Raw genomic sequence first — 27,340 nt, 5'->3', positions numbered from 1 at the left:
TGAACAGTTGATTTGAAGGACTGGGGAAGGAGAGAGAATGGTTATCAGTATCAGCTGGCAGGCTCATGGGCAAGACATGAGGGGAGATAGGAGAGGAATGAGAGAATGGTGCAAGTTCAGGTAAGGCAGTGGGAGCTGTTTAAGTGGAAGTTGGCCCATTGGACTAGAGAAATTGAGGAAAATTGCAGAGGCAGCTGAACAGATTATCTCAATCTTAGTCCATGAGCTCCTTGTATTTGTTGTTGGAGGTGTGGGTGAATGGGGTTTCAAAAGGTAGGAATGGCAAAATGAGGCTAGGGGTTATGTTTGCATTCCAGGATATGTGAGTGTGAGTGTGTGTGTGTGAGTGTGTGTGTGTGTGTGTGTGTGTATGTGTTTGTGTGTGTGGTAAGATTACCACCATAATTGCCATCCATGCAGTATTGGATTAGACTGTTTGATTTTTGGGTAAGCTACCTAGAAATTTTCCAAATATAATTTGGAAATCATAAGATTATCAAATGTCTCTATTTCTTTGTCTAAGGTATGGGGAATCAATTGTAAATCCCTTATAGAAGGGCCATGAAGAACCATAGTACTCTTGCTATTGGAGAGCATCAGATGCCATAATAAAATCTCATAAATCAGGCACTAAATGCCATAATAGCTTCCTCTACAATGGAACATTAGGTATTGTAGCATACTCTATCAATAGTGGGTAGCTAACCTAGTATGGTTTCAATTCCCTGCTTTGTAATGGTAAATGAGTGGCAACATAGTCTATCCTGAAGGATGGCATATTAACAGGGGAGGATTTACAGCAACACAAACTCCAGGACTACGTGCATGATCCCAACCAAAAACGCAACCTGATTTCACCGACTGTGGAGTTTTGGATTTGACTATAAGTGGCCTCCCTAAGTACCACTGAGTGATAAGTAAAACATTTCTAATTTGCAACAATTGTTGAACGTTTGCAACAAAAAGACAATATTAATATATGTAGGGCCTTAAGACAAAGGGAGAACAGGTTCGGCCATGGGAATACACACCATGCAAACATTATCATCACCACTTGATGATCCAATTCTTCCAGCTTCCAGTGATGAAGTTAAAAATCAAACAATCTGCATGCTTGGCTGACACTATTCAAACAGATTCAAAGTTTTACAGCCAGACCAAAGTGAGCCTGGCGGTTTAACAACCTTCCACAAAACAACTGCAGGAGCCAAGCGACATTTTGCCCAGAAGGCTGTGTGGGTTGCGTTTTACACAGCTGGCGAAGTTGGCGTGGGGGTGGGAGATGGGACATGAAGTACATTCTTCTGTCAGAACTCTTTGTGCTCTCCATAGTCATTGTACAGCACTGTCAGGAACTGCTCGTCGCAGATCTTCTTTACTTCTGTGCTTAGGTCTTGCCAGTTTATACCTGAACGCTTCATTTCACTGTACTGGCAGGAGAGATACTTCAAGGAGATCCGACGCAGGATGATCTTGGGCTCTCGCAGTAGACTTCTGCACCAGCTACTCAACTCTTCTAACTTAGACAGGATCAGACCAGCCTTCCTGCAGGTGAAGATAGGAAGATGCATGTGGAAGAGAGAGAGGGAGAGAGGGAGAGAGAGAGGGGCAGAGAGAGAAAGGGGGTAGGATAGACAGAGAAAAGAGAGAGAAAATGGAGGAGAGGGTGGAAGAAAGGACAGGAGGGAACGAAAGAGGAGAAATGAAGCAAAACAGAAAGTAAGAGATGGAAAGAGGAATGGGAGAAGAGAGATGTAGAGGGGAAGAGAATGAGGCAAGGAGAGATAGGGTGAAAAGAAAGAGGGAGAAGATGATGGACAGAGGGAAGAAAGAGATGAAGGGAAAAGAAAGGGGGAAAGAAAGATAGAGGGTGCATAGAGAACCAAGAAAGTGAAAGGGGATGAATGAGAGGCAAATAGCAAGATGGGGGATTGGATGTTAAAGATGGGAAGAATGAAAGAGGTTAGTTTTAAAGTTAATTTGAGTTCACTTTCAGTCACATGTACCAGACTAAGAGTTTACACCATAGTGAGTATTAATACAGATTGGAGTTTAACAAAATATTATTCCTTTACATTCCAGCTTAAAAATTCAAAAAATACTGCACAACATAATGACTTTAAACTGTGGGGTGCACTTTTTTATGAATGACACAGGAAATGTAGAAATGATTTCATCATTCCATTACTGCCGGCGTTGTTAACACAATTATTGCATTAGGTTGAATACAACATGATGAATGATCCAACGAGGTGTCAGGCTTGGCTCAGTGGTAGCGTGCTGCCCCTGAATCAGAAGGTTGTGGGTTCATCCCCGCTCCAGGGACTTGAGTACATAATTTGGGCTGATACTTCAGTGTAGCACTGTGGGAGAGCTTCACTATTGGAGGTCTCATCTTTCAGATGAATTACATACATTCATATGAAGATATGAATTAGGAGTAGGCCCTTAAGTCTGCTCCACCATTCAATAAGATCATTGTTAATCTGACTGTAACCTTGACCCCACATTCATGCCTAACCCCTATAAACTTTCACCCCCTTGTTAATCAAGAATCTATTTAGGTCTGCCTAAACCAAGATACACAAACAGCTGACAGTTTCACAAATTGTCTGGAATAGAGCCAACAGCCTCGCTGCAAACTGTAAATAACAGGACTGACTGTCTCACTACAGACCGCGTAGGAGAGGAAATAGGAAAGGGAGAGGGGTATATCCAGTTGCCGTGGACCATGTTGTAACAAGCAACATAGGTAGGAACAGGGAAGAGGTCCTGCTGAAACAGTAACAGGAGTTAGGTTCTAAATTAAAAAGCAGGATCTCGACAGTAATAAGCCCGGATTATTGCCCAAGACAAGTGCAAATTGGCATAGAAGCAGGCATATCAGCAGAATTAACGCGTGGCTAAAGGGCTGGTGTGGGAAAGAGGGGTTCCTTTTCATGGGACTAGTTTTAGCACAGGAAGGAGCTGCACCAATGGGACAGGATGCGACCAGTGTCCTAGCAGAAAGGCTAATAGGAAGGTAGCAAAGGCTTTAAACTAATAAAATGGGGAGAGGGATCTGCAAGAAATGTAAGCAGCCTAAATGTAAACAAAACAGGGCAGGAGAAAATAGGAATGAATGAAGTAAGGGAGGACATTAATGGCAAGGGATTAAAGAGACTTAGAACAGAAATCTGAAAAGGTAGTGAAATATGAAGTGAGAGGAAATCCCATTAAAAGTGAGTTAAAAAGCCCGACCAGCAATGCACAATGTGTCCTTCATAAAATAGGGGAGCTGGAAGTAATCATGCATTGCAAATACCTCTCTGGCCACAGGAGAGGTGCCAGAGGACTGCAGAACAGCCAATGTGGTACCGTTATTCAAGAAGAGATGGAAGGGAGAAACCAGGGAACTACAGGCCAGTCAGTCTAAACTCAGTGGTGGGAAACTATTGGAAGCAATTCTGAAGGACAGAATTAATCTACACTTGGAGAGACAGGGATTAATCAAGGACAATCATCATGGTTTTGTTAAGGGGAGGTCATGTCTGACCAATTTGATTGAATTTTTCGAAGAGGTGACCAGACGTATAGATGAGGGCAATGCATTTGAGGTAGTCTACTTGGACTTCAGCAAGGCTTTTGATAAGGTCCCGCATGGGAGACTGATAACGAAGGTAAGAGCCTATGGGACCTAAGGCATTTGGTAAATTGGATCCAGAATTGGCTGAGTGACAGGAAGCAGAGGGTGATGGTCGAGGAGTGTTTTTGTGATTGGATGCTTGTGTCCAGTGAGGTTCCACAGGGATCGGTATTGGGTCCTTTGCTGTTTGTGATACACATAAACGACTTAAACTTGAGTGTAGGAGGGTTGATCAGTAAGTTCGCGGATGACACGTAAATTGGTGGGGTGGTACATAGTGAGGAGGATAGCCTTAGATTACAGAAGGATATAGATGGGTTGGTCAGATGGACTGACCAGTGGCAAATCAATTTAATCTGGATATGTGTGAGGTGATGCACTTGGGCAGGATAAACAAGGCACGGGAATACATGATGAAAGGTAGGACCCTGGGAAGTACCGAGGATCAGAGGGACCTTGGTGTACATGTCCACCAGTCCCTTAAGGTAGCAGGACAGGTAGATATGGTGGTTAAGAAGGCATATGGGATACTTGCCTTTATTAACTGAGGTGTAGAATATAAGAGCAGGGAGGTTATGTTGGAACTGTAAAAAACACTGGTTAGGCCACAACTAGAGTATTGCGTGCTGTTCTGGAATCCACATTATAGGAAGGATGTGGTTGCACTAGAGAGAGCACAGAGGAGATTTACCAGGATGTTGCCTGGGCTGGGAAGTTTTAGTTATGAGGAGAGATTGGATAGACTGGGGTTATTTTCCTTGGAGCAGAGGAGATTGAGGGGGGACGTGATTGAGATATATAAAATTATGAGGGACATAGATAGGGTAGACAGGAAGGAGCTTTTTCCCTTGGTGAAGGGATCAATAACTGGGGGGCATAAATTTAAGGTAAGGGGCAGGAGGTTTAGAGGAGATTTGAGGAAGAATGTTTTCACCCAGAGGGTGGTGGGAATCTGAAATTCATTGCCTGAAATGGTGGTAGAGGCAGAAACCCTCATAACATTTAAGAAGTATTTGGATGTGTATTTGCGATGCCATGACATACAAGGCTATGGGCCTAGTGCTGGAAAATGGGATTAGAATAGTTAGATGCTTACATACTTGAAGGGGCTTTTTCTGTGCTGTAGACTTCTATGATTATGAATCTATGATAAGCAACCAAACAAAATCAGGATCACTGAGACATGACTACAAGAAAATCAGTACTGGGAATTAAATGTTGTCGTGTATAACATATATAGAAAAGCTAGAGAGGGGAAATGGAGAGGTGACGCAGCTGCACTTATTTGGGATAACATCATGCCAGTAGAAAAAGGAAGGCATCAGCAAGACCAAAATAGAATTCTTGTGAATAGAAATAAAAGATAAAAGATCAATCAATCTATCGATCAGTGTGAGAGAGGTGGAGGAAGAAATATGCAGCCAAATTAGGGAATTGAGTAAATAACATAGAACAACAATCATGGAGAATTTCACTACCCAATTTTAATTGGAGAGAGGGAGTAGGTAAAGGGGATAAAGGAATAGAGTTCCTACAATGTGTACCGGACTTCTTTCTTACCCAATATGTAAAAAACCCAACAGGAGATTCGGTATTGGATCTAGTAATGGGGAATGGACCAGAGCAGGTAAGAGGAGTAAAAGCAAGGGAACATCTAGGCAATAGTGACCATAACATAATATTCTTCAAGATGATGATAGAGAAGGACATATATATGACAAAAACAAGGTTAATAGATTGGAGAAAATCTGATTTTGAGGGGGTGGGAATGTAACTTGGGAAAATAAAATAGGCAACAATATTGGGAAACAATAATTTATAACATGTTATGGCACAGCAATGGTAAATGCTAAGCTGCTCAAATACCAGAGGGAAAATTGAACAGCTGCCACAGCCGTTTTGCAATTTGTATTTTTATTTCAAGATGCGTGCCTTGAATTCGGTAGTAATAAGTCCACTGAGTCTTAGAGGTTTTTTTTTACAAATCTAAATTAAACATTAATTAATAAAATAAATAATTTGAAGCACATACATAGGTCTACAAATTACTACTATGATAACTCCGAGCTCCCCTAATTAATCTGACTCCCAGTTATACACCTGTTAAAACAGTAAAAACAAAATAGATTGTGCAAAGCACATGATACTCTGGACAGGGATTTTCACAGCAAGCTCTCTTAGCTTCAGTTCCTATAGGCAGCAGCTTGGTACATAGTGGCTGAAGGCTTTTCACACTTGTTAGATCTTAGAATTCCTTCCTCTTACACATAGCCTTCTCTCCTTTATACATATTTTCCCATTTGAATGGAAATTTCATTGTTTCAATATGTCTTTGGGGTTTACCTTTCTAATAATAAAAATCTTTCATAGTAACAATGTTATCAGTAAGCTTTGGGAAAAATAAACAACTATTTGGCTTCTTCTGGCTAAATGTAACATTTCACTGCCTCCTTTGAATATCAAACTACTCTGGTTTATCTAAGAATGCAACTTTTCCTTTACACATCACACTCTAAAACTTAAGCCATGTTTACTTATTTAGCGTTTCAAACTTAGCTTTTCTTCTGATACATCAACGCCTTCAGACCAACTCTTTTTAATTCAATTAACACACACACACACACACATACACACTATGCAGACCCTCCCCCCACTATTCCTTCTTTACAATAATTCCCAATAACGTTATGAAAATTATTATTTAAAATGGAGTTCAACAGAATGCAGGTCAAATATATTCTGCTAAAAGGAAAGAACAAACAAATCATTAGTGAGACTCCATGAGTGACTAAAGGCATAAGGAAACAATTGAAGAAAGAAGCATACATTAAGTACGTAGACAGCAGAAGAGTACACGACAAGAGACAACACAAAGAGTTCAGGAGAAACATCAAAAAGCTATTATGGAGTCAAAGTGGAAATATAAAACTAAATTATCAAGGAATATAAAACAAAAAACATTAAAACATTTTTACAGGCACATTTATAAAAAGGGAAGACCGGGATGGGAATAGGGTCATTAAGGGATAGATATCATAATACCACAGTGAAGGGATGGCAGAATGTACACAACAGGCATTCTGCCTGTGCTGGAGGTGGGACATGGTTGCACCAGAGCCACTAGATGTGGAGGGGGGTGTGAGTTGGAGCTTGTCGTGGGGAATCTCCAATCGGTATAAGGCTGATGGGATAGTCCACACCCCTGGGGGACCCCCCCCCAGTTTTTCCCATTACATTCCCAGCCCAGGGGAGTCAATTCCTCTTGGCCACATTTGCCATGCTTTTCTCCCACTCTGCAGTAACTACCGTTTCATTCATTTGTTTCATCACCCCTTTGTGCCTTGCATTGATGCACCCTTTTCCCTGGCTCCGTATTTGCTTAAAAACTGTTAAAAATCTAACATGTTCCGCTTCTTATACAAGGTCATTGACCTGAAACATTAATCCTATTGTTCATTTTACAGGTGCTGTCTGACCTGCTGACGGCTTCCAACATTTTCTGTTTTCATTTCACAGTTGTTAAAGCTTGAGTATTTCCCACCCACCGCTCCCCACCTCCCCATCCCCCCCAACTCCCCATGGACATAAGTCAACAAAACCTGGTACAAAAAAAATTTAAAAAAATCTAAAGAAATGTTGGCCATTATGTCAAACGGGAGCAGGAAAGTTATGCTTCAGTTATATTGAATTGTGGTCAGGCATAATTTAGAGCGTTGCATTCAGTTCTGCATACCACACACTGCAGCAAAGATATAACTGTCGTTGTTACAGTACAACTCAGGCTCACCAGAATTATGTCAAGGCTTAAATGGTTAAGTTAAGAGGACAAGTTTTCTTCTCCACTCGAGTTCAGAGGAGTGATCTAACTGAATGTTTAAAATGGTTAGAATTGGATAGATACAGGCAAATTATATCCTCTGGTGGGGGAAATTTGTAATTAAGGGGCCTAATCTTAAGATTAAAACTTCACCATTTAGGAATGAAATCAGGAAACATTTTCTAACTGTGAGCACAGTTATATCTTTTACTTAACGAAGAGCTAGGGACCTCTCCACAGAATGCTATCATGGTAGGAAAAAAAGTTTAAAGAAAGATAAAAATGAGGCATATCAGGGAGAAGTGATGAAGTGACACTAGATTTTATACTGAAAAGCTAAGGAGGCATGAGTTCAGATAAGTATGACCGTCATAGCATTAACAAAATACAAAGGAATGCAAGAATGGATGAGTGAGTAAAAAAGGGAAAGTGAGAGAGAGAGCAAGAGAAGTTTTTTTTATTCGTTCACAGGATGTAGGCATCGCTGGTTGGACCAGCATTTATTGCCCATCCCCAATAGGGGGTTAATAGCGAGAGTAGAATGTCTGATCAGATCGCCCTCTTAAATCTTGTCCAGAAATGTGACTAAGTTGTTGAAAGAATGCCAGGCTGGAAACACCATTCAATTCCTGGGCAGGCTTAGAATTTTTGAGGGAATGGTAAAACAAAATGAAAATATATTAATATTTACGTAATGCCTTGCCACATCTCTGAAATGTCTCGAAACACTTTTTGTTCTGAATTATGCTTCTCAAGCTCAATGAATTGCAAAGAAGTGAGCACAACAGATATTCTGCACCAGCAACATGCTACAAGCAACAATGAGATGGAAGAGCAGTTAATGAATATTTTTGGTGGTGGATGATAAGAGCCAGGGCGGAAGGACAATTACCCATCTCAACAGCCAGATGAGAGCTTAGCATGGCTCGTCTTCCAAAGGATGACACACCCAAAAATGTAGCTTACCAGCCAACATTAAGGGCAGAATCTTCTGTTTGGTGAGCGGGGGTAGGACCGGCACGCCAATGCGTAAAATGGCACATGGTGACGTTGGGCGTGCGTCCCGATGTCACCGCGCGTCATTCTGACCTTCCGTTTGGGGAGGCACACACTGGACTCGGCTGCGCACCTGCTGAACTGTCAAAGGCTTGTTAAGGCCTTTAGTCAAACAATTAAGCCAATTGAGAAAGTTGCCCGTCCAACCTTAAGGTTGGCAGGCAGGCGAAAAGCCCAAGAGGCCTTCACATTTTTCATAGAGCCTCATCCATGGGCGGATGTTATTGGAACATTTGAAAATCATGTCCCAGCTTATGGCACGATGTCACATGAGGAGACGTGTAAATGATTTTTCAACTTCTTTATTTGAAATTCACATTATGAACTTAAACTCCCTGAGGCACGGAGCTGCCTCAGGGAGATTTCTGCACACTTGCGTGTGTGTACGTGAAAGAGTGCAGGCCCCTCCTCCCCCTGCCCGCACAGGGAGCGCTCAGCACTTCCGGGCGCACGTCACGCTGGGTGGGCCTTACTTGGTCCGCCCACGCAAAATGGCGGGCCGCAGCCGATCGCAGGCGGCGATCAGCACCGCACCCATCCGCGCCTGCCCTCGCCCGCTCTCGACCGGCCTGCCCGACGGAGAGAAAATTCTCCCCTGAGTCCTGATGCAGGACTTGAAGCTCCAATTTTCCGACAGAACTCCGAAGAACTTTTAACAACGGAAGCAATGTGAACAAATCTGGATTCCTAGGCAGGACTTGGTATCTCGCTAAAATTTTACTCCAAAAAAATGATCGCTTGCCGTGGGATGGTTTGGAGGTTTTTTTTGGGTGCATTCAGACTTTATTTCATGAATACCCAGACAAAAATTAGCAGTATGTTCATCACAAACGGTATAATATTTTGCAAATAGCAATCCTACACATACCAGTAAAAACACCAAACGTATTGATCAGATAGCAAAGAAGAAGGAACTTGTGTTTTGTCTTTCATAGCCTCAGGCTGTTCCAAAGTCCAATTTTGCTGGTCTGATGTGATCGCGACAACACTATGTGCCTATCACATGCTCAAATAGGCGTATGGTTATTGTTAATGCTGAACTGCCAATGGAGAATGATCAGTGGTGAGGTTAAGTCAACAGTAGATAATAACTTGCTCAGAAAATATATGTTGTCTTAGAGAATTCCCCATCTCCAAAATGATGGTGCTCTTAACTGATCATTACTTACCTATGGACTAATAACATTGCGATAACTGTATTTTTATTTGCTGACTACCAATGTAAGTGGCAGATTAAGAATAGCAGCAGCACTAATTGTGAATACAGAGAAACCACATGCACAACAATTAGATGTTATATTACTAGGATTTTATGGGCCATGGTACCATAATAGTTTTGCACTGATTTACATTCGAGTCAAGTTTTGAGTTGTTGCATCATTGATATAATTGGGTTAGCTTCTAACTGATTTCCAAGCCCTGCCGCTCTGCTAATGATCTCATTTACTGCCCCGCCAAAACAATCATGACCCACCCAAATAACCTGGTGTAGATAACATACTCTAAGTAGTGACATTGTGGAGTAGCACTTAAAGGGAATCTTGATAAGTACAAGAGGGAGAAAGGAATAGAAGGGCAGGGTTTGATGGAATGAGAAGAGGTAAGGTAGGAGCAGGCATGGCGTATAGACATCTTAGGCAGTCTGGCCTGTTTCTGTGCTGCAAAATTTGATGTAATTGTATGTAAAATGTAAACTGCTGGGGTTGTCTTCTCTGGCAAACTAGTCTAAACACTGACGGGTATCTTATATAGTGAGTTTCTGCAATAAATGTTGAACTACCTGACTGTTGGTATGGGATCACTGATCTCAGGGAAATTGTGGATTGCATTTCCATTGATGCTCCAACTCAAGGAGTCAAACTTATATTAACATAACCTGAATTTGTTCTGGGGAGAGCACAACCCAATATTTTGTAATTGCGATAAATTGTTTTCCTTGATAACAATTTCCAACTTGCTCCTTTCTCTGCGTACCCCAGTCATGCAAACTTCACAGAGGTTAATGTGAAGAAAGGCTTCCTCTCTTGATGGTTTAAGTTTGATAGCAAATTAATTGGAATAAACTTGGAATAAGCAGGCTAGCAATAGTGAGGAAAGGAATGAATTTCATGAACGTGTCTGATATAACTTACTGCAACAATATGTCCTAGAACCAACAGGGGGGCCTGCCATATTAGATTTCGTAATGAGGAATGAAGCAGATTCAGTCAACAGCCTAACAGTGCATGAACGTTTATCTGATTAAATGATCAAGTTCAACCTAGGACTGGAATTTGGCTAACAAGATGGGTAGCTTTAATCAGGAAATTTCCAGACTTTCTGGACATGCTTCAGTAAAAAAGGACCACAAAATGCAATTTTCGCTCTGGGTGGACAGCTGTGGCATTGAGTTGGACCCGCCAACCACAGTGGTGGGGCATAGGCAGCCAGGGAGGAGGTGAATGCCAAGGTGGGCTGGTAAGAAGGCTCACCTTAGTTCTCTGGGACTCAACCCAGTTGTTTTGAAAGTTGTTAGGCCCTCTAGCACTCACCTCTCACACACTTTTCACTTTCCACTAACTCCCCTGGCCCCTTATTCCATCCATGCCCCCTACCTACCTCCATAACCCCTTATACCCCCATGTCTCCTCCATAGCCACTCACCCAGTATCCACCTATTAGCAGACCTCAGGAGCCATGTGGAATTGAAAAAAAAGGTCTAACAATCTAATAAAGCACTCACTCCTACACAGTTAATAGTAAAAAAATACTCAATAGTAAAAAAAAACACAATGAAAACTTTTAAATTTCACATGGTTAATCTCTTATTAAAAAACAAACAAAATTCTATTCAGACCCCAGGAAGACCCTTTAAACTGTCAGTCAAACTGTGAATTCACAATCCCCGCTGAAATAATTGTAGCATTTGATACTCAGCCAAACATTCACAATGACATAATGGAAACCCTTGAGGAAATGTCAACAAAGAGCTCTATTAAAACTGCACAATCAGATGCTACTTTTTTTCTTACCTGAGCCTGTCAATCAAAGCAGCCTGCCAGAGATTTTTTTTAAAACTCTCACTGACAGCTGCAGCCTGTTTTTTTTTTAGTTTAAGGAGTAGGTAAGGCTTAGCATACAAATAAAAGAAAAAGCATCCAAGATACAAAAATAGCACAGATCCTGGCAAATGGGAAAACACAAAGAATGGCAATGGGTGACAAAACATAAGTAAAAGGGAATATGAAAAGAAACTTACAAGGGATATAAAAGTCAATGCAGAAGACATTTATATTAGAAAAAAGAGTAGTCAGGAGAAATGTGAGCTCTTAGACAACTGATGATTTTGTCAGTGAAAATCAGGAAATGGTGAATATGTTGAATAACTATTTTGCATCAGTTTCTACGGTAGAGGAAGAGATCAGCATGCCAGAGATTCCATAGAAACTAATATTGAATCAAGGTCAAAGGCTCATCAAAATTAACCTAAGCAAAATAATAGTGATGGAGAAAATAATGGCACTGAAGAATGACAAATCCCCAGGACCAGGTCGTTTCTAATGCAGCATTTTAATGGAAGTAGGGAAGAACATTGCAGATGCCCTAACTATAAGCTTCCAAATATCTCTCAATATCAGAACTATTCCTTTAGATTGGAAAACTGTGCATTTCAATCCACTAATTAAGAGACATGAGAAAAGGAAACCAGGTTAGACCAGTTTAGATCTGTTCTTGGGAAATTGCTAGTCTATGATTAAGGATAAGGTGACTCAACACTTTGAACATTTTCAGCCGACCAGTGAAGGCATTTGGTAAGAAAGTGCTAGCTAAAACTGAGAAGCTCATCGTATTGAAGGGAAATTATTGACCTAGTTAGGAAAACAGTTGAGTGGCAGGAGACAGAGCGTAAGGACAATGGAAAGTTATTCTAACTGGGAGAATGGAATCTACAAGGATCTATGTTGGGGTCTCAACCATATGCTGTGGTTAATAACGACCAGATAATGGGACAGAAGACATCACATCCAAATTTGCTGAAAGCAGAAAGATAGGAGGCACTGTAAATCACTGTAAATGGAAGCACAAAATATTGAAAGATTAAGTGGGTGGACAAGACTGTGGCAAATGGATTTTAACATTGGCAAAAGTGGGCTAATCTACTTGGAACCTGAGAAGGTTAAACAGGGCACTTTCTAAATGATGAAGAGCTAGAAACAGGGGAGCAGGGAGCGGGGAGTGTGGGAGGTGGGTCCTAAGGCATAGATCTTTAAAATGTCATGAAAAGGTACAGAGAATAAGCGAGAATGTTAATGGAATGCTGGCCTTTATGTCTAGAGGATTAGAATACAAGGTGGAAGTCATTCTTCAGCTAAACATAACCCCAGTTTGACAACACCTGCAGTCCTGTGAGCAGTTCTGGGCACCACACCTTAGGAAGGATATACTGGCCATGGAAGGAGTGCAGTGAAGATTTACCGGAATAATACCCAGACCCCAAGTGTTAAATTACATGGAGTGATTACACAACTAGGATCATATTCCTTGGATTTAAGAAGGGGTAAATTAATCAAAGTTTTCAAGATATTAAGGGGGAATAGGAAGGATAGGGTAGATGGAGGAAAACTATATCTGATGTTATAAAGTCTAGGACTGAGGGCATCATTTAAAAATTAGAGGCAGGCATTTCAGAGGTGAAATTAGGGGTCAGGGTCAGCAAAGAGGCAACAGTTGAAAGACATATGAGGTGGCAGAGGAGAGGAATGGGGTAACCAAAAGAGGACATTCAGTTAATGGCAGGCAAACTGGGGCACTGGCAAAGTCCATTTGTCAGGCATGTACTTTTAGTCAAGACACACTTCAGTGTAGAGAGTTAATGTTGCAATAATAAAGGCATTCCTGATACTTTAATTTGCATAATTCCTGTTTCTGTCAGAACCATAATGTGTAATGCAGAATTTAAAAAAGAGGTCTGCCCAGGAAGTCTGGAATTTTCTTGAGCTCCTGGCAGTCGAGGATTAAAAAGGAGACTCGATTTCTGAGAGACGGAACACTTAACAGGGCCCCAAGCTACACACTGTTCTCTGTAAGTACAGGCTTTTTCCAGAAATATCAATGCTTGCAAAACACAATCAAATATGACAGCAGCCCAAAGGATTCCTGATTTTCCATATGGGTAAGAACAATTAAGCTGGAATTTTTATCCTGTGTTTTCTAATGGACCACAATGAAAGCTACTTTTACTAATCCTGGCAATGAGGATGTTATCCAGCAGTTAATTGCGTTTTCTTCAGAAATTACTTCACTCTTTCACTTCTGGCACATGCCAATCTAAAGTAAAAAGGTTGGCGATCAATCTACCTCCACACATTTGACAACAGAAAGCGAGATGCTAAGGAGAGATTATTCCCGGGCACCTTCCTCCACCTGTCTCCACCCCGATCCAATCATGCCCCCATGGCTTTGGTAGAATTATCAGGCTTCTTCCTGGCCCTACGACACTGGTTCCTAAGAATGCTGGAGGGCAAACACTTGAGAAATTGGAGTATGAATTTGGGGTTGGTCCAGGATCCCTCCATTTCCTTTGGTGAGTAGTCCATGCCTCCAGCATCATATTTCTCTAACTGTCCAATGTTCACTTGCCTACAGCTACAAGCAGGGGTGGGGATGGGTGGGATTTCCTCTGTTAACAAACTGGCAGCCCGTTTTACTCTACACACAATTTCCATTTTCCACTGACTTCATTCGCACAATTCTGAACTCTCTAGTATTACATTAAGATAAGCCTAAAGCTACACAGAAACAGGGCAAACAAACGGCAAGGGCAAGAGGCCCAGGGTAATGACCTGGGGACCGGGGTTTGAATCCCACCATGGCAGATGGTGAAATTTGAATTCAATAAGACATCTGGAATTAAAAGTCTAATGATGACTATGAAACCATTGCTGATTGTCATAAGAACCCATCTGGTTTAATAATGTCCTTTAGGGAAGGAAATCTGCCATCTTTACCTGGTCTGGCCTACATATGACTCCAGACCCACAGCAATGTGGTTGACTCTTAAAAAAAAATGCCCCTTGAACAAGGGAAATTAGGGATGGGCAATAAATGCTGGCCTAGCCATTGATGCCCACATCCCATGAATGAATAAATAAAAAAAAGGCAACTCCCATTGGTGAAGAAGCTGTTGAGGCTGCAGTTGACAAAGTTAGGTCAGAAGCAAATGATTTAATTTAATCAGACCTGATGAAAATTAATTGTTCTTTCTACAATGTAACCTGTGTAATTAACTTCATTTCCTCTCTATTTGAAATGCTGTGTGGCCACCAGTTTGTACAGAACACACAATCCTGGCCAGTAATTGGTCTGTATGATTTCGCCCTCAAATAGGTCATGCAGGTCAATAACTTCATAGGCTGTTTCAGCTTCCCTGGCCCGGGGTGGAGAAGTTCCTAATCCTGGTACTTGGTAAGACAATCATAAAGCCCACAGCAGCTAACGATTGCATACAGGTAGTAAAGTGCATTGCTTATCAACATCAGCAGTCTACCCTGCTACATGAACTAGATCATCACTGCTTGGGTTCATGTATTTTATTACCTTCTGAACTGAGCTAAGGAACACACTTGAGGGAAAAGGAGAATGACATGGATTACTCCACCTTGGAACTGGTTGAAGCACACAAACCTTGGTCCCAATTCGTCTTCACAGCGCCAGGTGAATTCTCCAAAGTGCTCATAGTCTTGATTGTAGTGGTAATACACTCGATGCAGGGTGGATGAGCCCAGATCCATCAGCGTGTTGTATGCAGTTTGTTGCTCCTTTCCGCTTGTGTAGCCATTGAACAAGTTATAGATTTTGTCAGCAATTTCTGGAGAAGCCAAAGTGTACCAGTTAACATAAGTGATCAAAGATGTGTAAGAATCCATTCAAATTGCCGATAAATTAGTTGAAAGCCTCATTCCGTGTTGGTGCTGGCTAATGAACTGAAGTAATTGAGGTATTGAAGATAATTAAAGGATTTGTTAGGGTAGATATATAGGGCTGGATTTTATATCTGCCACCCATCTGCCGCCAACTGCCACCACCTCCCCCCCACACACACACACTAACCCCCCCCCCCCAAAACTGGTGCGTTTGAAGCTGAGGGGCACGTAAAATCCAGCGGGCGGCCTTCTGCCACCTGCTCACCCGTCCCCAACCAGACTGGAATTTTACAGGGAAGGGGGGCACATTGGGCCACTTGTCTCCCCACTCCCCTCTGCCCACCCAACCCCACTAATGGCCACTTAAGAGCCTCATTCCACCACCCCCGGTATTTTATCTGTGGCGTGTGAGACCCACGCCATGTGAGAATTCTGACAGCTTTAGCTGCATGGACTGGTGCTGGACAGGGAGGCGGGGTCGAGGGTGGGGGTGGGGGTGGGGGGGGGGGGGCCTCCTTTGCAGGGGCCCACTGAAGGCAACCCCCCCCCCCCCACCACCCCCCCCCCCCACAAAGGTCATCCTCCCCCTCTTTAATCCTCCCACTGGACTCTTGAACCTGGACTCCCAACCCCAAGCTGAGAACCTCAACCCTGGACTTACCTAGGATGCTTGGCATGGTGGGACTGCCTGTAGCCCCAGCTGCTGCTGCTGCTTGCAGTTGGCACTACTGGCATTACAGAGCTGCTGGCTATCTGATCGGCCAGCAGCTGTAAGGCAGGGCTTGCTACTGAGATGGGCGGGGAGGGGGAAGTCTTGCCTTAAAACAATTAAGGCTGTGGCCATCTCCCAGGACTGAAGGAATTCATTGCATAGAACTGTGGAGTGATGCGCTTTGCGATGACTAGCATGAAAAGACAGTAAATGGCACAATTTTGAAAAATGTAGATAAGAGCAGGGAACCATAGAGTCCATGTAACAAAACCTTAAAGGTGGCAGGGAAGGTTGATAAGGTGGTTAAAGAAGCTTAAATGTTATTTGGGTTAATAAACAGATCATGCTAGAGCTTTATAAATCATTGGTTAGGCCTCAGCTGGAGTAGTGTGAACAATTCTGGGCACCACACTTCAAGAGAGTTGTAAAGTCTTCAGAAAGGGTACACAGGAGGATTATCAGGACGTTTCCAAGAATGAGGGACTTCAGCTATGAGGAGAGTTTGGAAAAGTTTGGACTGTTCTCCTTGGAAGAGAGAAAGTTAAGAGGCCTAATAGAAGTTGTTAAGATGATGTGCAATTTCCATAGAGTAGAAAGAGAAAATCTATCCCCTCTGGTGAGTGGGTAAGTAACCAGAGGTCGTAGATTTGAAATTATTGGCAAAAAATCTGAAGGTGAGAAAAGGAGAATTTTTTTATCACTCAGAATTGCTGGGATTTGGGACACTCCTCTCCCTGAAAAGGCGGTGGAAGTTAACTTCATAAATAATTTTAAAAAGGGAGCTGGACAGGTACTTGGGGATAAGGAACTGACACGGTTACAGACAAAAAGCAGTGATGTGGGGCAAAACGCAAATGCTCTTTCAAAGAGCCAGCACAGGCATAACAAGGACAAATATCCTCTTTCTTTGCTGTAGGATTCTATGACTTTGTGCAGTAATACTCCATGATTCCAGCTACTTCATTGGCTGTAAAGTGCTTTGGACACCCTGAGGTTGTGAATGGCAACAGAAAAACACTAAGTCCAGCCATTAACATATTGCTCTTTATGGGAGCTTGCTGTGCACCAATTGTTTCTTATATTATAACAGCGATTACACTTCAAAAAGTACTCCATTAGTTGTAAAGGATTTTGGGACATCCTGAGATCATGCCATATAAATGCAAGCCTTTTTTTGCTTTTTATAGATGCAAATCTATATTGAAAACTGGGAACGGGGCACAAATGAAGCAGTCATTTAAAGTGAGCACAAGACGGAAGAAGGGAGAAAGGGAGAGAGAGGAAGAAAGGGAGAGAGGAAGAAGGAAAGAAAGACTTGCATCTATAAAAAGAAAAGAAAGGCTTGCATTTATATAGCATGATCTCAGGATGTCCCAAAATCTTTTACTACTAATGGAGGGCCTTTTGAAGTGTAACCGCTGTTATAATGCAAGAAACGTGGCAGCCAATCGGTGCACAGCAAGCTTCCATAAAGCGCAATATGCTAATGACTGGATATAGTGTTTTTCTAATGCCATTCACAACCTCAGGATATCCAAAGCACTTTACAGCTAATGAAGTAGTTTTGGAGTGCAGTCAGTGTTATAATGTGGAAACACAGCAGGCAATTTGCAAAATGCAGGCTGCCACAAGTAGCAATGTGACAATGGCTAGATTGACTTTAGTTGCCAAATAAAGGCCAACCAGGGAGAAATTCAAGCTCTTCAAAGAGTACTATTGGATCTTTTATCTCCACCTGAGTGGGCAGATGGGGTTTTAGTTTAACCCCTCATCAGAAAGATGGTACCTTCATCAGTACATCGCTCCTCCAGTTCTACACTGGAGTGTCAACCTAGATTTTGTGCAGATGTCTCTGGACTGGGGCTTGAACCTGCAACTGTCTGATTCAAAGACAACAGCGTTACTCACTCTCAAGAGCAATTAGAGATAGGCAATAAATGCTGGCCTCGTCAGCGAAGCTCACATCCCTTGTATGAATAAAAAAGTAAAAGCCATGGATGACATGATGCTGAACAACCATTGGAGGAACAGTGATTGCATGTTGCAGGTATTAAAGAGGCTATGGAATGAGATTTACCACAGGTAGCAGGCACCTGGAGGGTAAGCACTAATTGAGTGACCCAAAAAAGGGCAGAGACTGAGATAGGAATCAGCTGATGCAGAATGTGAAGATTGAATCGGCTGGGGTAGATCACAGGGTTTGTTGACATTCATGGGTGTCCGGCATTCCTGGAAACCTATCACCATGATTAACTTTCTCTAAACCAAGTCACTAGGAAAAATATACTCATGAGTAGGATTTCTCCTGAGAGCAGTCCACATACAGGATTGGGATTTTTCAAACAGCAAAGGAAGAGTGGGGTGTTTAAACATTCAGTGTCAGCCCAGCAGGTCTCTGAGATCAGATGGAGGCTACAGCCAGTAAACTTTTAGAGAGAAAATGAGTGGCATCTTTATGATTTCACACATTAGACCGAATAGGGAAATTCATATTTCACTGTTTTAATGTCTGGGACAAAAAGGGACAGTAAGTCTGATATGCACAGTCACTACCTTGGATACACACGGACAGTAAGATAAGGACATTGATTACCTGGGACAGAAAGGGACAGTAAGTCAGATTGGACAGTGTATACCTGGAACGTGTACAGATAGTAATTCAGATATGGGCAGTATTACCTGATACACAAAAGGACAGTAAGTCAGATATGGACAATAATTCCCTGGGACACATACGGACAGTGAGACCGATATGGACATTTATTATCTGGGACACACAGGGACTGTAAGTCAGATATGGACAGTGATTTCTGGGGATACCAACGAACATTAAGTCAGATATGGACAATGAGTGCCGAGGAAACACAGGGACAGTAAGTCAGATATAAACAGTGATTACCTGGAACACACATGGGCAGTAAGTCAGATATGGACATTGATTACCTGGGGGATATAGGGCCAGTAAGTTAAATATGGACAGTGATTTCCTGGGACACACAGGGACAGTAAGTCGGATTGGACAGTGTATACCTGGGACATACACGGAGAGTAATTCCAATATATGCAGTATTACCTGAAAAACAAATGGACAGTAAGTCAGATATGGACAGGGATTACTGGGGACGCAGAGGGACAGTAAGTCAGATGTGGAGTATGAATACCTGTGACACACAGGGACAGTAAGACAGATATAGACAGTGATTACTTGGGACACAAATAGACAGTAAGTGAGATATGGACCATGACTATCTGTGACACACAGGGACAGAAAGCCAGATGTAGACAATGAGTACCTGGGACACATACAGGCAGTAAGACAGAGATGGACATTATTACCTGGTACCCAAACAGACAGTAAGTCAGTTATGCACTGTGATTAAATGCGACATACAGGGTGATTAAGCCAGATTGATTACATAGGACAAAGACGGACAGTAAGTCAGGTTGCACAGTAATTACCTCAGAGGCACAAGGACAGAGTGATAACCTGGGACACACAGGGACAGTGAGTCAGATATGGACAGTGATTAACTGAGACACACAGCGATAGTATGTCAGGAATGGAAGAGAGTACCTAACACACAGGGACAGTGAGTCAAATATGGACAGTGATCACCTGAGACGCACTGGGACAGTAAGTCAGATATGGACTGTGAATACCTGGGACACACATGGACAGTGAGTCAGATTTGGACCATATTACCCGGAATACATACAGACAATAAGTCGGATATGGACAGTGAGTACCTGGAACACACAGGGTTAGTAAATCAGATATGGACACTGAGGGGTAGTAAGTGAGGTTTGGACCGTAATTACCTGGGACAGACATGGACAGTAAGTCAGATATGGACAATGAGCACCTAGGACACACATGGACAGTAAGTCAGATAGGGACAATGATTTCCTGGGGCAAACAGGGACAAAAGTCAGTTATGGACAGTGATTAGCTGACAGACACAGGAACAGTAAGACAGATATGGGCAGTGATTACCCGGGAATGAAAGGGAGAGTAAGTCCAATATGGACAGTGTATGAATTGGAGAGGCACAGACAGTAAGTATGAAATGGAGCGTGTCTACCTGTGACACACAGGGACAATAAGTCAGATATGGACAGTGAGTACCTGGGTCACAGGAACAATAGCTCTGATATGGACAATGAGTGCCTGGGACACACAGGCACAGTAAGTCTGTTATAGGCAATGAATGTCAGGGACAGAAAGGGACGGTGAGTCAGATATAGACAGTGATTTCCTGTGAAAAACAAGACAGTAAGTCAGATATGGAAAGTGATTATCTGGGACACACAGAGTCAGTAAGCCAGATATGCACACTGGTTACCTCGGACACATATGGACAGTAAGTCAGGTGTGGAGAGTGATTACCTGGGATTCACAGGGACTGTTAGTCAGATATAGAGATGATAATCTGGGACACTCAGGTGCAGTAAGTCAGATATGGACAGTGATTAACTTGGGTAATGAACAGTAAGTCAGAAATGGGCAGTGATTGCCAGAGACACAGAGGGACAGTAAGTCAGATATGGATAGTGATTTCCTGGGATTCACAGGGATGATAGGTCAGATATAGACAGTGATTTTCTGGGACAAACAGGGACAGTAAGTCAGAAATGGACACTGATTACCTGAGAAACATGGGGAGAGTATGTCAGATATGGATGGTGATTACCTCAGACACACATGGACAGTAAGTCAGATATTGGCAGTAATTGCCTGGATTACACAGGGACAGTAAGTGAGATATGGACAGTGATTACTTGGGACAGAAAGGGACAGTAAGTCAAATATGGACAGTGAACACTTGGGACAAACATGGACAGAAAGTCAGATATGGACATTGAATACCTGGGACAGATTCGGGCTTTAAGCTAGATATGGAGCATGGCTACCTGTGAAATTCAGGACCAGAATGTCAAATTTAGACAGTGATTACCTTGGACAGAAAGGGACAGTAAATCGGATATGAACAGTGAATACCTGGAACATGCATGGACGCCATGTCAGATATGGACAGTATTATCTGGTACACAAACGGACAGTAAGTCAGATATGGACAGTGATTAACTCGGACACACATGGACAGTAAGGCAAATATGGACAATGATTACTTGGGAGACACAGGGACAGAAAGTTATATATGGACATTGAATACCTGGGATACACAGGGACATTAAATCAGAAATCGAGAGTGATAACGTGGGACACACAGCGACTTTAAGTCATATATGGACAGTGATTTCGTGGGACAAACAGGGAAAGTAAGTCAGATTTGGCAGGGATTACCTGGGACACACAGGGACAGTAAGCCAGTTATGGACATGGAGTCATTAGGACACACAAGGACTGTGAGTCAGATATAGACAGTGATTACCTGGGTCACTGGGACCATAAGTCAGATATGGACACTGAGTACCTGGGACCCACAGGGATAATTAGTTACATATGGACAGTGAGTAACTGGGACACACAGGGGCAGTAAGTTAGATGTTGACTGTGCGTAACTGGGTCACAAGGATATTAAGTCACATATGTACGTTGAGTATCTGGGATATACAGGGTCAGTAAGTCAAATATGGACAGTGATTACCTGTGACACACACAGATTGTACATCAGATATGAACCATGAGTACCTGCGACACACATGGTCAGTAAGTCAGATATGCATTGTGGGTACCTGGAATACATGGACTGTAAAGGAGATATGGACAGTGAAGCGAGTACCTAGGACACACAGTGACAGTGAGCCAGATACATACAGTGATTGTCTAGGACACACAGGGACAAGGTCAGTAATGGACTGAGTACTGGGACAGACGGACGGTAAGTGAGATTTGGACAGTGATTACCTGGAACACACAGGGACAGTCAGTCATATAAGGGCAGTTATTACCAAGGACACATGGGGAGCACTAAGTCAGGTATGGACAGTGATTACCTGTTACACAAAGGGACAGTAAGTCAGATATCGACAGGGATTACATGGGACACATACAGACAGTAAGTCAGATATCGACAGGGATTACATGGGACACATACAGACAGTAAGTCAGATATCGACAGGGATTACATGGGACACATACAGACAGTAAGTCAGATATCGACAGGGATTACATGGGACACATACAGACAGTAAGTCAGATATCGACAGTGATTAAATGGGACACATACAGACAGTAAGTCAGATATCGACAGGGATTACATGGGACACATACAGACAGTAAGTCAGATATCGACAGGGATTACATGGGACACATGGCGGTAATAAATCAGATATGGACAGTGATTACCTAGGACACAGGGACAGCAAGTCAGGCATGGACCAGTGATTACTTCAGACAGACCCGGACATTAAGTCTGATATGGACAATGATTACCTCGGACACACACGGACAATAAGTCATATATGGACAGTGATCACCTGGGACAAACGGGGAGAGTTACTCAGATATGGGCAGGGATTAGCTGGGACATACAGGGACAATAAGTCAGATATGGACAGTAACTAACTGGAACATACGTGGACAGTAAGTCAGATATGGAGAGTGATTTCCTGGGACAAACAGGGAGAGTAAATCAGATATGGGCAGGGATTGGCTGGGACACACAGGGACAGCAAGTCAGATATGGACAGTAATTAACTGGGACACACAGGGACAGCAAGTCAGATATGGACAGTAATTAACTGGGACACACATGGACAGTAATTCAGATATGGTCAGTCATTTCCTCAGACACACACTTACGGTAAGTTAGATAGGGACAGTGATTACCTGGGACAGACAGGGACAGAAACTCAGACATGCACAGTGAGTATCTGGGACACGCAGGGGCAGTAAGTCAGATATGGACAGGGAGTACTTGGGATGCACAGGTACAGTAAGTTAAATAAGGACAGTGATTACCTGGGACACAGAGACAATAAGTCAGATATGAGTATTGATTACCAGCATCACAGTGATAGTAGGTCAGATATGGACAGTGAGTACCTGCACCACAGAGGAACAGTGAGTCAGATATGGGTAGTGAGCACCTGGGACACGCAAGGATAGCAAGTTAGATGTGGAAAGTGCATAACCGGGTCACAAGGATGTTATAACAGATGTGGACATTGAGCACCTGGGACACACATGGACAGTAAGTCAAATATGGACAGTGGTTTCCTCGGACACAGGGACAGTAAGTCAGATATGGACAGAGATTACTTGGGACACACATGGACAGTAAGTCAGATATGGGCAGTGAATACTAGGCCACACAGGGCCAGTGAGTCAGATATAGACAGTGATTATCTGGGATACAAAGGGGCAAGAAGTCAGTAATGGACAGTGAGTACCTGGGACAGACACAGACAGTAAGTGAGATCTGGACAGTGATTACCTGGGACACATGGGACAAAAACTCATATATGGACAGTTATTACCTGTGACACATAGGGACCGTAAGTCCGATATGGACAGTGATTACCTGGGGGCCACATAGACAGTAAGTCAGACGTGGACAGTGACTACTTAGGACAGGCAAGGATATTAAGTCAAATATGGACAGTAATTACCTGGGAGACACAGGCTCAGTGAGTCAGAAAAAGACAGTGATTACCTGGTTCAGACAGGGATAATAAGTGAGATATGGACAGTGAGTAACTGGGACACACAGGACAGCAAGTCAGAAATGGACAATGATTACCTGGGAAACACAGGAACAATAAGTCAGATATGGATAGTGGTTACCTAGGAAACACAGGAACAATAAGTCAGATACGGACAGTGATTCACTGGGTCACAGGGACAGCAAGACAGATATCAATAGTAAGTACCTGGAACACAATGGGACAGTAGGTCAGATATTGATAGTGAGTACCTGGATCACACAGGGACAGCAAGTCAGGTATGGACAGCAATTACCTGGTCACAGGGACAGTAAGAAAGACATAGAGAGTGATTATCTGGGATCCAAAGGGACTAGAAGTCAGTAATGGACAGTGAGTACCTGGACAGACAGGAACAGTAATTCATATATCGATATTTATTACCTACGACACACAGGGACAGTAAGACAGATATGGACAGTGATTACCTGGCGGGGACACAGACAGTAAGTCAGGCGTGGACAGTGATTACTTCGGACAGACAAGGACATTAAGTCAAATATGGACAGTGATTACCTGGGACACACAGGCTCAGTGAGTCAGAAAAGACAGTGATTCCCTGGGTGACAAGGAAAGTAAATCAGATATCAATGGTAAGTACCTGGAACACACTGGGATAGTAGGTCAGATATTGAGAGTGAGAACCTGGATCACACAGGGACAGCAAGTCAGAAATGGACAACGATTACCTGGGTCACAGGGACAGTAAGAGAGATATGGACAGTGATTACCTGGGTCACAGGAACACTAAGTCAGATATGGACAGTGATTACTGGGGACACAGAGGGACAGTAAGTCAAACATGGACAGTGATGACCTAGGACTCACACGGACAGTAAGTGAAATATGGACAGTGATTTCCTTGGACACACACTTACAGTAAGTTAGATAGGGACAGTGATTACCTGGGACAAACAGGGAGAGTAAATCAGACATGCACAGTGAGTGTCTGGAGCGCGCAGGTCGCAGAAAGTCAGATATGAACACTGAATACTTGTGGGACACAGGAACAGTAAGTCAGATATGGACAGAGAGTACTTGGGATGCGCAGGGACAGTAAGTCAGATATGGGCAGCGAATACCTGGCACACACAGGGACAGCAAGTTAGATGTGGAACGTGCATAACTGGGTCACAAGGATATTACGTCAGATGTGGACATTGAGTACTTGTGACACGCGGTGCCATACATGGACAGTGATTACCGCGGACACACGCAGACATTGACTGATACTAAGTTAGACATAGACTGTGATTACCTGGGACACACATGGACAGTAAGTCAGATATGCATTGTGAGTACCTGGGTCACATGGACAATAAGACAGATATGGACAATGATTGCCTGGGTCACGCTGGGACAGTAAGTCCGATATGGACAATAAGTACCAGGGTCACATGGACAATAAGAGAGATATGGACAGTGATTACCTGGGACACACAGGGACAGCAAGTCAGATATGACAGTGATTACCTGGGAATCACACAGACATTAAATCATATATGCACAGTGATACAGCGATTACCTGGAACACCACAGGACAGTAAGTCAGATATGGACAGTGATTATTTGGGACACACATGGACACTAAGTCAGATATGGACAGTAATTACGTGTGACACGGGTACAGTAAGTCTGGCATGGATAGTGAGTATCTGGGACACTCAGGGGCAGTAAGTTGGAAATGGACAGTGTCTACCTGGGTCACAAGGACATTAAGCCAGATATGCACATTGAGGACCTGGGACACAAGGACAGTGAGTGCCAGGATCACTTGGACAGTAAGAGACATATGGACAGTGATTGCCTGGGACACACTGGGACAATAAGTCAATCATTTACAGTGATTACCTGGGACACAGGGGCAGTAAGTCAGACATGGACAGTACCTGGGACACACAGACAGTAAGTCAGATCTGTACAGTGATTACCTGGGACACACAGGGACAGTAAGTCATATATGGACAGTTGTTATCTGGGACATGCAGGGACAGTAAGACAGGTATGTACAGTGATTACATGGGACACACATGGACACTAAGTCAGATATGGACAGTGATTTTCTGGACCACACAGGGACATTAAGTCAGATATGGACAGTGTTTACCTGGGACACCGAGGGTTAGTAAGTCAGATATAGACGGTGATTACCTGGGTCACTGGGACAGTGAGTCAGGTATGGAAAGTGAGTACCTGGGACACACAAGGACAGTAAGTCAGATATGGACAGTAAGCACCTCCGAGACTCAGGGATAGTCAGTCAAACATAAACCGTGAGTACCTCTGAGACTCAGGGACAGTAAGTCAGATATGGACAGTGATTACTTGGGCCTCTGGAACAGTAAGTCAGATATGGACAGAGAGTACCTGGGTCATATTTAAAATCAGACAATATGGAGAGTGATTACCTGGGACACACAGTGACAGCAAGTCAGATCTGGGCATTGATTACTTGGGACACACAGGGACAATAAGTATGTGCCTGGGACACACATGGACACTAATTCAGATATGGACCGTGATTACCTGGGAGACACATAGACAGTAAGTCAGATATGGACCGTGATTACCAGGGACACATAGGGACATTAACTCAGTTATGGGCAGTGAGTACTTGGAACACCCTGGGACAGGAAGTCAGATATTGTCAGTTACTACCTGGGGGACACAGGGACAGTAAGTGAGATATAGATGGTGAGTACCTGGGACACACAGGGACCACAAGTCAGATATGGACAGTCAGTATATGGAATTAGATCTGAGGCCCTTAGCTTCTTCCTCGAACAGAGGCCCGAACAATCCCCATCCACCACTACTCTCCTCCGTCTGGCTGAACTTGTTCTCACGCTGAACAATTTCTCCTTCAACTCCTCTCACTTCCTCCAAATAAAAGGTGTGGCTATGGGTACCCGCATGGGCCCCAGCTATGCCTGTCTCTTTATGGGGTATGTGGAACATTCCTTGTACCAGTTCTACTCCAGCCCCCTTCCACAACTCTTTCTCCGGTACATCGATGATTACTTCGGTGCCGCTTCATGCTCTCGTCGGGACTTGGAAAAATTTATTGATTTTGCTTCCAATCTCCACCCCTCCATCATTTTCACATGGTCCATCTCTGACACTTCCCTTCCCTTCCTTGACCTCTCTGTCTCAATCTCTGGTGATAGACTGTCCACCAATATCCATTACTCCCACAGCTATCTCGACTACAGCTCCTCACACCCCGCTTCCTGTAAGGACTCCATCCCATTCTCTCAGTTCCTTCGCCTCCGTCGCATCTGTTCCGATGATGCTACCTTCAAAAACAGTTCCTCTGACATGTCCTCCTTCTTCCTTAACCGAGGTTTTCCACCCACGGTCGTTGACAGGGCCCTCAACCGTGTCCGGCCCATCTCCCGCGCATCTGCCCTCACGCCTTCTCCTCCCTCCCAGAAACATGATAGGGTCCCCCTTGTCCTCACTTATCACCTCACCAACCTCCGCATTCAAAGGATCATCCTCCGCCATTTCCGCCAACTCCAGCATGATGCCACCACCAAACACATCTTCCCTTCACCCCC

The 27,340-nt window shown here is 43.3% G+C and overlaps 1 protein-coding gene across 1 annotated transcript in view; it reads right to left on the bottom strand.

Moving 5' to 3' along the window:
- Positions 1–1,307: 1,307 nt before the first annotated feature.
- astn1 (astrotactin 1) overlaps positions 1,308–27,340 on the bottom strand; it is a 2,752,121-nt gene continuing 2,726,088 nt past the window's right edge. The window contains exons 24-25 of the mRNA XM_041207794.1: positions 15,162–15,345; positions 1,308–1,545 (exon numbers count right to left, since the gene is read on the bottom strand). Of these exons, the coding sequence (XP_041063728.1) occupies positions 1,308–1,545; positions 15,162–15,345 (422 nt within the window). The remainder of the gene's footprint in view (positions 1,546–15,161; positions 15,346–27,340) is intronic.

Source organism: Carcharodon carcharias, chromosome 16, assembly GCF_017639515.1.
Source record: "Carcharodon carcharias isolate sCarCar2 chromosome 16, sCarCar2.pri, whole genome shotgun sequence".
NCBI classification, from domain to species: Eukaryota; Metazoa; Chordata; class Chondrichthyes; order Lamniformes; family Lamnidae; genus Carcharodon; species Carcharodon carcharias.
This window is presented reverse-complemented; position numbering and strand designations above follow the sequence as displayed.